Here is a 16,009-nt window from a genome sequence, read left to right as displayed (position 1 = left end):
AAGTGGGATGAAAGGGACGGACCAGGGATTGAACTCATGACCTTCTGCATATGAATCAGAAGCGGTAGTCACTAGACCACCAAGCCCGTCATTTTGGTCGTTAGGGGAACTGCGGGCATAACGCCCCCCGGGGGCAAAACGCCTTCACGCGATTTCATCATATTGTGGAGGTTTTCGTTAGATGCAAGCAAACTAGAACTCAAACTGAGCAGTTTAAGCCCAAGAATGACTGCAATTGTCCAAAGAAAAGCGTGAAAAACGACGATTTTCAACATTTGGAAAGATTTCCTAATTTGCAGCGCACAGAAATTAAGACATTGAGCGCTGATTATATGGAATCAACCAATGAAACTACCACGCGCCACAGTCATTTGCTGCTGGGAAGAGTTCGATGGAGCCCCTTGGTATTTCACAACAAGTCAAAGCGGTAAATGCCAGTGGGCGTTTTGCCTCACTTACAAAGGCGTTTTGCCTCCTGCAGTTTTCCGGCACCTAAAAAGTAACACTTTTTTGAATTGTTTATTTGAATGGGAAATTATGTGGGCACGCAGGCCAAAAGTTGAAGTCTCTTAGGTAATGGAGTAAACTGCTCTCCAAGGCAGAATATGACCATAAAATAAACATCATTTGAGGTTCATGGCCACATATGCTTAGCCGGGGCGTTATGCCCCTCTTTCCCCTATTCTTAAGTTAGGTTCGGGCACTTTGGAAACCTTTTTCATGTGTCGATCACGCCATTAACACCTCAGCATGATCCACCAAGGGTTCGACGCATTACCCGTGTCAACACCGAAGCTCCATCAGAGCAGGAGATAGAAACAGCCATCCGTAGCGCAAAATCAAACAGGGCCCCAGGGGTCGATCGCATATCAGCTGAGATGCTCAAAGCTGACCCCGTAGTATCCGCACAACTACTGCATACATTATTCTGCAACATATGGGAAACCGCGACATTTCCGGCCGACTGGATGCAAGGCAACTTAGTAAACGTACCCAAAAAGGGTGACTTGACTGTATGCGATAATTGGCGGGGTATCATGTTACTGTGTATCGTTCTCAAAGTCGTTTGCAAAGTGATCCTTAACCGGATACAGGAGAAGATTGACGCAACGCTCCGACGGCATCAAGCAGGATTTCGTGCCGGACGATCCTGTGTGGGCCATATTGTCACGCTCCGTATCATCCTGGAGTAAATCAATGAATTCCAAGTGTCTCTCTACCTGGTGTTCATTGATTACGAAAAAGCTTTCGATCGTCTCAATCACGGAAACATGGGGGAAGCCGTCAGGCGGAAGGGTCTCCCTGAGAAAATCATCGGCCTCATTGAAGCACAGTACAGGGCATTTTCGTGCAGAGTACTGCACAACGGTGTTTTGTCCGATTCCATCTGGGTCGTTGCTGGAATGAGGCAACTTGCCTCAGGCAAGGATGTATTTGTATACTATCACCGCTACTGTTCCTCATCGTAATCGACGAGATCCTGGTAGGTGAGATTGATCGTGAACCAAATCGTGGGTTGCTTTGGCAGACCATTACCATGGAGCACCTAAATGACTTTTAACTAGCTGATGACGTTGATCTTCTAGCTCAACAGCGCTCTGATATGCAGAGCAAGATCGATGATCTTGCCAGTCGCTCCTCAGCGGCAGGTCATCAACGTTTACAAGACCAAATCGTTGGATGCAAACACGGTCAACCCTTCCAGCTTTACGGTAACTGAGCAAGCAATGGAGAATGTTGAAAGCTTCCAATATCTTTGTAGCCAAATGGCGGGCGATGGCGGCACCAAGATCGACATAGGTGTACGGATCAAGAAGGCGTGGGCTGCTTTTGCGAGTTTAAGAAATGTATTATACGAATCAAAATAAAATCTACTTTCGCGACTACTTTTACCCGCAGTCAGAGATACGCGCGAGATAGTCGCCTAAGAAAACAGACCTGTTTTCAAATTTTCCATCATAGCGCTCTTTGATAATTCTTGAAAAAAGGTCGCCACATGGCCGGGTGATATGATTGCTGCGACTGCACGTGGAATTTGCACTGCGATTAAATTTTGTCCATCATTGAAGGCCTTGGAAAGTAATCGCCATAATTGTGTTCTTCTTGAAACGCACAATATGAAAAACAACCAGATCAGTCGACGCACCAAAACCCGAACTTTCAACTCGGGTGCTGCTATACGCCAGTGAAACCTGGTGTGTATCAGTGGAGAACGCTCAACGGCTGCAGGTCTTCATCAATAGATGCCTGCGGTATATAATTCGTGCGTGGTGGCCTCACAATTGGATCTCCAACGTGGAGCTGCATCGTCGATGCAAAAGCCGATAGCGACAGAAATTCGGGGGCGAAAGTGGAGGTGGGTTGGCCACACTCTACGCAGGGGCGGAAACGAAATCTGCAAACAAGCATTAGACTGGAACCCGGCAGGACATCGCAGGAGAGGCAGACCCAGAGGCTCATGGCGGCGCAGCCTCAACAACGAAATCAAGCAAGTCGACTGAAATTTGTCCTGGCCACAGGTCAAGGCGATGGCTGACAATCGCCCAGGATGGCCCTCTGCACCACCGTGGGTGCCCAGGACTGAATAAGAAAAGAAATCTGTGTTAGGATAGATTCGACACCTGACGGAGACTAAGCATGATGTAAACACCAATGTTTCGTATGGTAAAGAGGACATTGATTAAAAATTTAAATTCACAGACTTTCTGTAAATATAGCGACCTAGTTTTAGCTTGAATCTATTGCGCCCCGGAAAAGTTTGAACACCTCTGAAGTATGGATGCCCATAAGCATAACGAACGAGGAAAGCCGAGGCGGGAAGGACATATAAAGCTTGTTACAAGCTTGTCTATTTGAACAATTTCGTGTAATTTTCCAATCACTGCACTTGACTCAAGTGCCGCCCAGCAACCATATAACGGCGGCGGCTAAAAATCGGTCAAGCGGTCCCTAATTGCTAGCTATAGCTGGCATTTTTCTCGCTACCGTAGACAGCTACCGGTTGATAGGTTTGACTGCGCGGCGGTGTGGTATATGCCGATGATGGCTTTTAGGTACGATTATAATCTTTGATCTAAACGCGGTTTGGACCGTGTGTGCTGCACACCTAATGTGCTATATTATGCATAATTAAATTATCTCTTGTTGATGACTTTTTATACGATGCCTTATGTTTTTAAAGTGTTTTGTTTCTGCTATTTGGCTTCGAAACATATAGCTTATTATTCGAAAGTAAGCATGATACGTACTAATTCCGTTTAAATCCTATCAAAAGGTCCACCTTTCCTGATCATTTTGAAACATTCTTAAGACTTGTTCAATTATAAGAAATGATTTATTGCTATTTGACTTATGTTGTCCTCCTCTTTCTCGCCCCTCATAACAGATGGTTTCACACAACCTGTCCACGCCGGACGGTAGCACCCAGCACACGCAGAAGAAGCAGATGGAAATCCTTCAAGCCCGGACAGCGTCCGGTTCGCTTCAGGTGGTCCGCGCCCAAACCGTACAGACAACCTCGTCACGCTGGTCCTCCTCCACACTGCATTCCGAGATCTGCAGCAGCAGTAGCAATGGTGTCAGCAGCACTAGCACCAGCACCAGCAGTACCAGTTATAACCATAGCAATGGTCACTCTATTCCAGCTATCACCGCCAATGGCAGCAGCAGTAGTAGCAGTAGTCACAGAACAAGTGCACTAACGACCAATGGATTCTCGAGTCATCACCTCCAGCAACAGTTCCACCACCATCGACCGACAGCAGCGGTCATAAATTCTAGTAGATTATTGGTGAGTGGATTTGCAAATTGTGCGCATTTTGTGTGTCTTTGTTTCAGACTGAATTCTGATATTCCTGTCAAATAGAAATATCGTGAGAGGTTTTATGGCAAATTTATTGCAGAGCTCTAGGAGAAATTTTCTGTGAAGTTCAAGAAATAGTTTCATCCCAATAAATTGACTTTTTAATTCCTCATTCGTTGGCTCCATACCAACTTCAACCGCAATGCCCAATTGCAAGTGCAATTAATATATTTCATGACAAGACAGATGTGGGAAACTTACCTCACAACTTCTTCCTTTCGCTCCATACCAGCAGCGGATCAATTTGTAATCCAATTTGCACCAGCCAACACCTTCTCCGAGATCAATCAACTTTACGTGTGAAATCATGAAAAAAAACCGCAAAACAACCATGATCAATCAATCTACCGCGTCGTCGTCGACAACCCGTCACCAGCCAGCCAGCGGGTAATTGATCTTCTTTTATGGAACCAACCTAGAGGTAGTTACTGTCCGGTCCATCGAAGCCGCCATTGCTCGGCTCATACACTCTGAGTCTGAACAGTAGCAAAAATGGACACTTTAGTCGCACTGCCGCCGCAGTCAATGGCCATCCGGTGGAGGTGCCATTGAAGTTCAAGTGTGTTCAAATGCGCTACGCGTAATGAGCGTTGCGTATAGGATAGGTGCCTGCCTACTCCTACGTAGATTTTTTACGCCCGATTTTTTACACAGATTCCTCTCTATTGTTGTGAGTATTGTTGTGAGGAAAAAAAGCAATTTCATGGTCCAACTTGAATCGCAATCGTGTGCCGAAAAACGACCTTGATGCGTGGTCGGAACGGCCTTGGGAACGCCGAGCCTAGTATTGCGCTGGTATGTTAAGTGAGCCAAAACAGAAACTACCTTGGAGCAGTTGAGGGATTTGGAAAGATTCAATTTATGAGATAAACTAGCTCCAGTAAAATATTGTTTGGTATTTAAAATAGATTATTTTAACATTATGCAGATATTGAGTCGCCGACAGTGAATCAAAATTCAACCATCGCGCAACAATAATGACAATGTCTCAACCTGTATTTGTTGCGACAAAACAACCCATGCGACATAAGTTTGTCCCAACTTGAAAATAATAAGATCAACATCGTACACCACGAGTTTAGAGATTTTTAAGCCTTGCATTGCGATTTTCGAACGGTAACTTCGAGTCGGTAAACACTGCAACTCTGGTGAAGCTCTATCATCAAACAGTTTCGACTTTGGGTTAGTAGTAATTGATTATTCACGAGCTGAAAAGTACACAACAAATTCAGCTTCCGTTTTGTCTGCAACAAAAAAAATCGAGATCATGTCATTATCTGTCACCAGTAGGGATAAAGACTAATCGTCGCACCTTCTTTGTTGCTTGTTTTGTGCCTCTTTTGTCTGACAATTCTCTTCGCCGACAAAAAATACCTCAACGAGCTATTGGTTTGATATTGTAGACTACTTGAGATATTAGTCTATTATTCCCAAATCACTATTGGTATGACAAAATCGTCGGCTACTATTTAGGTATAGCAATACCTGGTGTTGTTATTCACTCGGTATTCGTAGAACCACTCACTTAGTTAATACTTGATGATGCATTCGCCTCCACTGGACTCGGTGCTGGGCGAATCGTTTCGAGCCACCCTGTAGGTTTTGGTAGAGTCCTTATAGGTCCTCCTCAACTGCAAAAACCCAACGTGTGCCCAGCCTTCCCCGAAGCCAACCAGTCGACGACCCATTCTTGGTTCTAGCTGAATATGAATTTCGCTTTTTGTTCCTGTGTGGTACTGAATTTGCATTGTAATTGGGTTTTTAAATTAAGAAAAATGTATCGATTTTTTTGATTTTATACGAAAGAGCACCTTTTTCTGAGCCACTATGTTTTTTTTTCAGATTTTTAGAACTTTATTTTGGTACCTAAAATCAATTTCAAAGAGATTTTTTGAAATCACCTTTTGACAGCTGGGTAACTGTTTGACAGCTCCACCCAGTACAAAATGCGACGAGGGGTGATTCGACAAATCGCTCCCATACAAACTTCAAATTGATTTTTAAATAGGTTCTCCGGCACCAAAATTCATGAAAATTTGGATTTCGGCTCAGTTTCGCATGCAGATTCAGAATATGGAATTATCTCAACACCGCTAAAGAAGCCAATTCGTCTAGCCTTCCAATGAACGCTGGTAGAACATGGTCTACCGAATGTACCTACATCAAGCAATCTAGTAGGCGTGCAAACGGTCGTCGCATCACTACTACGCAAATGTCAATGTGTAAACATTAGATACTTTCTGGGGGCACCCGCTTGTCCACGATAATTCCAAGCTCCACAATTCCTCCGGCATACGAGCTACGTGCCCAGCCTACCGCACCATGTTTTATTCGCTTTACTATGTATATCCATCTCTTTTCATACTTGGTACAATTCGTAGTTCATGCGATGCTGGCAAATATCTTCCTCGAGTATGGTCCACTGCACGAATATATTCTGGCCTGCTTACTCTCGCACGAAATTTGACGTTTGAGCGGTGTCGGCACCGCTCAAACGTCAAATATCCCTTGAGAGTAAGCAGGCCAGCATAAATTCATGCAGTGGACCATACAGTCGAGTATTGCTCGCAGCACTTTACATTCGAAGACTCCAACGGCTTGCCGATCAACTTCTTTTAACGTCCACGTTTCATGACCTTATAAAGCAACCGGAAGAATCAGAGTCTTCTACAACGCGAGTTTTGTCTTCGTTTGAAGCCTACGGGACTTCAACTGGTTTCGCGGACCGAAAAAGGCCCGATTTGCAGCCGCAATCCGTCTTCTCACCTCGCGGGTAGCATCTATCGCACGTACCTATAGTACCAAGATAAACACATTCGTCCTCAACATCAAATTTTTACCATCTAGCACCACTTCGCCACTACCACGGTTGGACCGACGTTGACCACCAGCAATCATGTACTTTGTGCTGTTAATCATTAGCCCAATCCTCGTAGTCTCTTTAATAAAGACAAATCAATCAATCAATCCTCGCAGCCTCTTCCTTGAAATGTATGAACGCCTCTTCCAACACCCGACATTCGATTCCGATGAAGTCGACATCGTCCGCGAAGCCCAGGAGCATATGCGACCGCGTGACAATGGTTCCGCTCCTTTGCACGCACGTTTGCATGCCAGCTCTCCTTATCGCTCCTTCCAGTGCTATGCTGAACAGCAAGTTCGAAAGAGCATCGCCCTGCTTCAGCCCATCTTAGTTTACGAACGATAACGAAACATCATTCGTAACCCGTACATTTGATTTCGATCAGATTCGCCGAAAGCCATGTTCGATCATAATCTGCCATATACATCGTTTCTCTTCACTGAATCGTACGCTGCCTTGAAATCAATAAACAGATGATGGATATGCAAGTTGTACAAGTTGTGTAGAATCTGCCACAGGGTGAGCTTACATACGATCCGTCGTTGATCGGCCCTCACGAAAACCCGTGTGGTATTCGTCGACTAGGGACTCCTCAATCAGCCTCAGACTGCGAAACGGAATTCCGGACAAATGTTTTTACGCTGAAATGAGAAGTATTATTCCTCTGTATTTCCAATGCCCTTTCTTGTATAGAAGGCAAATGAGACCATCCAACCAACTAGCAGGAAGTACTTCCTCTTCCCTTATTCTTCTTCTTCTTTGTGGCTCGACGTCCCCACTGGGACTTGGCCTACCTCGCTTCAACTTAGTGTTCTTTGAGCACTTCCACAGTTATTAGTTAAAGGGTTTTCTTTGCCTGCCATTGCATGAATTTGTATATTGTGATACACTATGTCCAGGGAGTCGATAAAATTTTCCCGACCGAAACGGGAATTGAACCCGCCGTCTCCGGATTGGCGATCCATAGTCTTAACCACTACGCTAACTGGAGACCCCATTCCCATCATCAATATAAAACGGTGCAAGATTTCATATAGCTCCTCACTAACGTGCTGGAGAAGCTCAGCCGGGAGCTTGGCCGGGAGTTTATCCTTCCCGGCAGTCTTTTGTTCTTCAGTCCTCCCAATAGCTGTCTTGACGCTGGAGGTTCCACACTTCCACAGCCTATCCGTCATCGTCGATTCGAATTCTGTATATCGCTCGTCCATTCCCACCGTTCAACCATACCTCGAAGTGCTCTCACCATTGTTCACTTGTCAGCAAGCTTCCATTACATGAGAGAAGGCGCTGTTTTTCTTCGCTGTTCGTTGTTTTCTTACAGTTTCGTGAAATCTTTGCAAATCATTCTGTTCCATACTCACTCTTTTGCGCCCGAGCAATCATGCTCTCTTTTTTGCGTATGATTTCTTGCCTAATTTGATGCTGTTTGAACGAAAGTTTGAGTAACTATGTTTTTGTATTATTTATTTCTAGCATTTTCAACAACAAAGTTACCCAAACTTTTGCTCAAACAGCATCAAATTAGGCAAGAAATCATATAACCAACGCTGTTTGCACCATTTCGTTACAGAATTGGAAAATTGGATTTTTAAATTTTGAAAAATATATTAATTTTTTGATTTTATACGAAAGAGCACCTTTTTCTGAGCCACTATGATTTTTTGATCAATTTCAAATTAATATTTTGAAATTACCTTTTGACAGCTGGGCAACTGCTTGACAGCTCCGCCCAGTTCAAAACGCGACGAAGGGTAATTCAACAAATCGCTCCCATACAAACTTCGAACTGATTTTTGAATAGGTTCCCGGGCACCAAAATTCATGAAAATTTGAATTTCGGTCCTGTTTGACATGCAGATTTAGAATGTGGAAATATCTCAACATCGCTAAAGAATCCAATTGATCATCTCACCATACAAAAAACCCAGCTCACTTTCAATCTAGTACTTCACTGATTGCGTTCTATTGATAAACGGTAACAGACATAGATCATTTTTTCTCTTGAATCATGGAACAATTTGTTAAAAAAGAGGAAAAACAGCAAAAAACAACACGTCTTAAAGTCTTGCTAAAGCACTCATAACTGCATATGAATAATATGCCAAATATGAAAACTATTACATATGTTATCCGCCTTTCATATACCTATATAACAAACTAATTGGTGTTACAAAATTATGTTATAAATAATTATATTACTATTCATTATTCCACATATGTTGTTATACATTAGCTCGAATAAATGATATTTGTAATGATAACAAATTTCATAATAGTTATGATTATAAATCCATCTATATTTTTCGATTCGTGTTCGTATTCGTAATGGCTGGCTTCGTATGCGGAAAAAAATACAAAAATCAAACAAGTAAGAAAATTGATAAAGTGCTGATTTTTATGAACTGGGAAGAAAATCAACCAGTATCGAAATGAAACCCATCTAGAGTGTGGTGCAACAATGACCTCAACAGACAGTTGGCAAGACAGTTTGTCGGGACAGCAAGTTTGTTATAATCTTCTTATGCGCTTTTGGTCTCCAGTTAGTCTAGTGGTTAAGGCTATGGATCGCCAATCCGGAGACGGCGGGTTCGATTCCCGTTCCGGTTAGGGAAATTGTCACGATTCTCTGGGCATAGAGTATCACTGACCTTGCCTCACAATATACAAATTCATGCAATGGCAGGAAAATAAAGCCCTTCAATTAATAACTGTGGAAATGCTCAAAGAACACTAAGTTGAAAAGAGGCAGGTCAAGTTCCAGCGGGAACGTAGCGCCATAAAGAAGAAAAAGAAGAAGAATGCGCTTCTGGTCGGGATACCACCCACCGTGCTTTCTCAGCTATCTGGCATCCAATTAAGCCGAAACGTTTGATCGAAGCTGTGGCCTAGTTCAAGCTTATCGCATATTTAACATAAATAAACTTAATTGATTGGAAGAGAATCTAGAAACTGTGGGGGCGTAAAATAGGTGGCAATGGACTGGAAACCATGTTTGCATATAGTGAGGACGAATTCGCGTAAATGCGGCGAAAGTTCGTGTCGTTTAAAAATAAATTTTCAGGTATTAACATGGATTTTGTCAAAACTACACCTTTTGCACTGACACAGTGACACACAAATAGCACACTTAAGCCGATAATACACAAGGCCAAATATTTATCCAGAAATAAACCAATGCTCAAACATCTTGTTTGACTCGATCGAATTTTCATAATGTCAAACTGATGTTGCTTCTTGAGTTCTTTCCTTGTTAAATATTTGACCCAAGTCACAGGAATTCCAGCCGTAATTTATGGAGAAATATCCGGATGATGCCCTGGAAGGACCGCTAGATTTTGTTTTCATTTCTTTGTATTTAAACTTAGTCTAATTCTACACTCAAAGAGGATCCCCAGAGAAATTCCTGGAAGAATTCCAGGAGGAACTTTGGGTTGAATTCTAGATATGAACCAGCCTAGGGCTGAAAATCTCTATAATAAAGTAATAATAATAATAATTTGGGATGAATTTCGAGATTAATCATTGGTTCAAATCACACAAAAACAATATGACTGAAATTTCCCTAGAAGAACTCTTGAGTAGATCCCTGGTTAAATTCCGGGAGGAATTCATGCTGAAATTTTCCCGGGAGAACTCTTTGAGGTATTCTTAGAGGAATTACTGGAAAATTCTGAGGAAAAAATCCCTGGAGTATTTCTTGAAAAAAGTCCTGATAGAATTCCTTGTGGATTTCATAAACAAGTACATGGAATAATCCTTATAGGAATCCCTGTATAAATACCAAGTGGAATTCTTGGATTAACCCTTTTTGAGTTTCTTAGAGAAATACCGAATTTAATATGCCTGAACAAGCTCCTCAATGAGATATCCGTGAAGCTATTCCTGAGAAAGCCTGTACTGAAATTATTGGGTAAATCTACGGTGAAGTTCGTGCAAGATTCCCCGAATACCAGGAATACTTGGACAAATCTCCCGTGGTGAAAGGTTCCTGAAAGCATCCCTGGCAGAGGCTCTGCCGAAACCCCTCGAATTCTTGGTGAAGTTAATATCAATTTCTTGAAAAATTCCTGAATTTATTCCTTGACCTACCTGTGGACATATCTTAAGAAGAATATCTGGAAAATATCACTACAGGAACTCGCGGATTGATCCATGGTGGAATTCCTGGAGCAATCCCATGGAAAACAAACGCCATTTGATTGGGACCTGCCCAGAATCGCCAATTGTTGCACACCTTAAAAACTTGCCAATTGTTGCACATTCCATGCTTTTCCTATGAGATGTGCAACAATTGGCGATTTACCCTACTTTAATGTTTCAAAAGGTTGAATAGGGTAAAAGTAGTAATTTAGTACCCAGGTAACCAATGAGCATTTGAATTAGCCGTATTTCTATTTTATATCTGCATTCGGCCTGCTTACTGCCATATCGTAGCAGTTCGACTGCTAAACTGCCCTATATTAACAATTCAAATGCTACTTAAAATCTGACAGCAGTTTTGTAGCATTTCAAATGCACGGTATGTTTTGGTCAACAGGCATCATAACTGCTACTTTATAGTGGTTTCGCAGCGCGGTGTCACGAACACTAATGCAAATCTACTGGTTGAAAATATGCCCATTTGATTTTGCTGGGAACAGCTGATCTTTGTTTACTATTTTCAACCAGTAACTCAAGTGATGTTCGTGTAATGCAGCGTGTACGTACACGCAACACAACTAAAAGCAGAAACCACTATTGCCATGAAACTGCTAAGAGAGATGGGTGATGCTAAATTGGATTACATTTGCTGTCTAATAAACTGTGCTTCTCCTTGTTCCTTGTTTGTATTTGGATTCTATGTTCATAATTTTATTAGTTTAATCTAATAATCCAACTACGATAAATTGTTTCTATTTGTCTATGTTTGTATGTGTGTGTGTCTTTCAAATATTATTTATAGAGTGTCATTAAGAGTATTAATTGATAATTTGAGAGTATTATGCTGTTTTCTGCTGTGCATGTATCGCTCCTGGAAGGAGCGAATATCGAAGCATAATCGATCGCGTTCGCTATTGTCTCGTGCGAAAACGGAACCAGTAGACGCATGGATGTTTAAAATCAGCCTTCATATATCTACTCAACAAGAACTGCAAACTTCGTCACTTAACGTGTCGGGCAAATTTGTGATACATTTTGTATCAATTGAATTAATAAACCGTATTTATGTACAGTCCGGTACCTTACGGTGCTGGCCACACTGATATGATCCGTAATTATGCTTCAGTATTTTTCCTAAGTTTGTGCGGTTCGTCACTGTTGGTGTCGGCACAAAGCTTTGTTTCAATATATCGATTTCATGGCAAGTAGCAATACATATTGGTTCACCAGTCCTCCCAATTGCGAGGTGACGCAAAATCTTTTTCATTTAAAATTTTCATGGTCTCACCATTCTTCCAAATTGTGAGGTGACACATTTGTGTGTATACTGTACAATTGCACGGATCGCATCGCTTACCAAAGTGAATCCTTGATCAATGCAACTATCAATCCCTCCCTACTAACAAATCTCCTTCCCGTGACAACTGTGGAGGGTCCAGTAGTACATACAACCTCTAGTAGCAACGGCTGTCGAACTAACATTCCTTTCCTTCCCCGGTAGACCGTAAGGACGTGGCCAGCGCCGTTATTGACCCAATAAAGTTTGAGCTCTCGAAACGTGTACATTGAGGATGGTGGCAAATACTAAGCCCCAATCCTATTGGTTCTCTGTGCAATTTCGCTAGCTCAGGTCAATCACGGAGTAGCAACTACGAAGTGTACGGTCACCAATGCTCATGCTCATGCTCATTTCAAATGCACGGTATGTTTTGGTCAACAGGCATCATAACTGCTACTTTATTGCCATGAAACTGCTAAGAGAGATGGGTGATGCTAAATCCACAACACATTTTCACTTTCTAATTTACGTGCCACGGCTGTAGAAGCCATTATGTTTCGCATGTCCAGTCAATCATAGGTAACAACGAAGAAAATCAATAGGAAAACATGCTTTGCCAAAATAATTCCATGATTGGTTTCCTATGATCGATTCTATTATCAGCACCTGCCGAGTTCATAACATAACGAAGCAGCTGCCGCCAGTGGTGTAATACTCATGCCTTAAATAGATCAGAAATCCAATGCGCTTTATCTGATCATCTATAGCTTACCCTGTAGCGCGGTTCAGCAACATCATCAACCTGAGGATCGAGGGATCGAATCACAATTTGGCCGAAAGCAGCAAAAAAACAGCAACAACAGTTCAGGATGTGCCCCGAGCCTCAAAAGTTCCACAGGAGAGTGAGAAAAAAAGAAGATGAAGGGAAGCCGTAAAATGCGCAGGGGAAAATATTTGTTTTTATTTTTGACAATCTGGGGGATAGGAGAGATAAGCATTTAATTAGCCGTATATTGGGCCAAAACCTGCATTTAATTAGCACTAATGGCGCATATACGGCAGATTAGCATTTAATGACCTGCTGTAATGGCGCATATAATGCAGAAATAATGCTATTTTAACTGCTTATTGGTTACCTGGGTACTTTCAATTGGGTTGTAAATCAAACCAACCAACCAAACCAAACCGTTACCGAAAGCGGCATTATTCTATCTTACCATGATTCTTAGATAAAGGTGTTTTGAAGAACATCGAGACATGGTCACCGTTGACAGATCATTCTGTACTTGCTGAAGAATTTCGCTGAAACCGGCATATGTCTATTTCATTTAGAAATTCAAGATATACGTAATTGGACTTCTTTATTACTAGCATTTTTATATTTTATCAAAATAGTGAGATATAAAGTTTGAATATTTTTGTCACTGGCTCCGCCTAGTTAAAGAATCTCGAGTCAAAGTTACCGTTGCCAGATAGTGCTTTACCAGCTGAATAACTTTGCTTAAAACGGCATATATCTAGCTCATTTGAGTTTCCAGATACATATACAGTGTCGGACAAAATAAAGAGACCCTCAACCGCTTTTCATTCAAAATGGCCACGTTTGACGATTTGGTGCTCGGTTTCTATCGAACCGATTTGGCTGGAATTTTATTTCATATTAAATTTATTGAGTTTTGTTCACTACTTCAAATATGCAATAAAACAAGAAGGCCAGCTTTTAATGATGGTAATTTGTGCGTTGCGTTGCGTGGTAACGGAGTAATTCGTAGATTGCATACTGAAAGTTATCATATCTTTTAATGATGGTAATTTGTGGGCAATTAAGTAATAGTATCCCCATGTTTAAATAGCATCCTAAATTTTAGCACTGGTTCATCAATAATCAAAATAATCAAGCATCGGATACTTATATGAACCCTTTTGTAATAGCCATCTAGAAGTCGTACCGCTTATCTGTAAGTTTTGATATGATGAACAGTACTCAATCAATTCAATACAAATTATAATTCACGTAATTCCATGGCGAATGTCAAAATTTCAACCAAATCGGTTGGTCAGCCAAAGCAAAATCAAGAAATTGACATTTGTAAGGTTCTACGGTCAAACTTACCGTAATCGGTCGACCGAGGACCGACCCGTCGAGAGTCCGACTGCACACTAATTGTCATACCAATAAGTGATTGGGAGATGGTGCCGAAGCTCTTGACAGTTAAAAATAATTTCCTCCCCGCTTTGACACACATGTGCACAACAGTGTATGTGTTAGATGTTCATCTTATCCCATCAGAAGGAGGTTTGGATTGTGAAAAGAACATAACCATGTGCGACTGTGGAATCGAGTTCAGTTCTAGGCCTGCTGGCGACGGAGATAGCCGAGTGACTCCGTAGCTTAAGGAATCAGGTATCAGTAGGTCGACTCTAGAGGCACGTTCTCCTCCTTTTGGGAAATTTGTGCCTTAAGGAATAGAAGCGCCCGTCTAGCGAATTGGGAGTCGTGAGTTCGAGTCTCACCGGAGTACGTGGATTTCTTTTCATAGTTCAAATCTCAATTTGTTAATCGATCACATGTTCTGTTGTGCATATGAATGTCAAAGCATTTTCAACAGTGCAAATCGGTTTGTTAGAAACCGCGCACGAGACCGTCAAACTTGGCCATTTTATATGAAAAATCGACTGGTGGTCTTAGTGTTGTCCGACGCTGTATCTAATTGACATGTTTTATACTAGGCGCCACCTAGAGGATAAATCCTGAACCAAAGATCCAATTTTCAGATAGTTTTTAGATTGCTTAACAACTTTGCCGAAGACAGCATAATTCTAGCTCATCGGGATTTTTGACACTGGTGCCACACGAATAAAGGTCGATATCAAATAGTTCTTCTATTTCATCCGGCTCTTGTTATATACGTTGTGATATAAGTATGTGACCAATTTGGTCCCCCCAGACAATCTGAGATAACTCTGGAACCCTGTGTATCAGGTTCTCATGACCCCAGAAGAAGAAGAAATCATAAACTAGAAAAGTTTTTTCGAGGAGTTGTCAAAGTTTCATCGAAATCCATCGAAAAACGAAAAAGTTATGATTATATTTGTGATTTTCCGAAGGTGAAAATTGTATATTGGATTGTTTCCTGGATGATGGTTAACTTTTAATTTAAGTTGGACAGCATTTTTAAACTGACTTAATTTGTTCATTTCCAATTTCCAGTAAGGAAAAAAAAATGAGGCAAGTTATTTCAGATAAACATACAGGGGATGGCCAAAATGTTTGGGATAGGCACCTTTTTTTTCTCTCACAAAAAAGTTCAACAAGCTATAACTTTTCATAGAGCGCATCAAAAAATCTCAAATTTTGACTGTTTGTCAACCTATTATGTGTGCATCATTGGTACAAATTTGGGCTCGATTGATTAATATTTTGCAAAGTTAGAACCGTTCGGGTAAAACACTATTTTTCAGACAACTCATTTTTGAGGTGTCATATCTCGGAAACCAGTGAACCGAATTGAATGAAATTTTGAACATACACTAACAATATATAAATGCTTCACAAACTATTAAAACATAGGTACTTTTCAAACGTTTGAAAAAGTTATCATGGATTGACACTTTTTGGATTTTTCTCGAAAAAATGTAATTTTTTTACGTCAATGTCAATAAAATTTAGTGCTGATATCCAAAGATTTTCCACTTCTGTTCTCAAGTTATCTCTCATCAGATATATTGGAGCCTATTTAGATTGAAGGAAGAACACATTTAGTAATTTTTGGGTGGTATTGTAAATTTGCCTTATTTTCCTCTATATGGGTAAAAATTTCAATCCGGAATAACTTAATTCGCCGTGAGAAAATATTACATTTTA

At 41.3% G+C, this 16,009-nt stretch overlaps 1 protein-coding gene across 5 annotated transcripts in view; it reads left to right on the top strand.

Annotated features, from left to right (window-relative positions):
- Window positions 1-16,009, top strand: part of LOC109427584 (serine-rich adhesin for platelets) — a 539,771-nt gene that overhangs the window by 472,194 nt on the left and 51,568 nt on the right. For all 5 annotated transcript variants that reach the window (XR_009997420.1, XR_009997421.1, XR_009997422.1 and 2 more), the window contains one exon: window positions 3,386-3,790. Coding sequence is in view for 1 of the 5 variants with exons in the window: in XM_062849926.1 (XP_062705910.1) it covers window positions 3,386-3,790 (405 nt within the window). In the remaining 4 variants the exon portion in view is untranslated. The remainder of the gene's footprint in view (window positions 1-3,385; window positions 3,791-16,009) is intronic.

This window comes from Aedes albopictus, chromosome 2 (genome assembly GCF_035046485.1).
Source record: "Aedes albopictus strain Foshan chromosome 2, AalbF5, whole genome shotgun sequence".
Lineage (NCBI taxonomy): Eukaryota > Metazoa > Arthropoda > Insecta > Diptera > Culicidae > Aedes > Aedes albopictus.
Note: the sequence above shows the minus strand (reverse complement) of the source record. Positions and strands in the feature narration are given on the sequence as shown.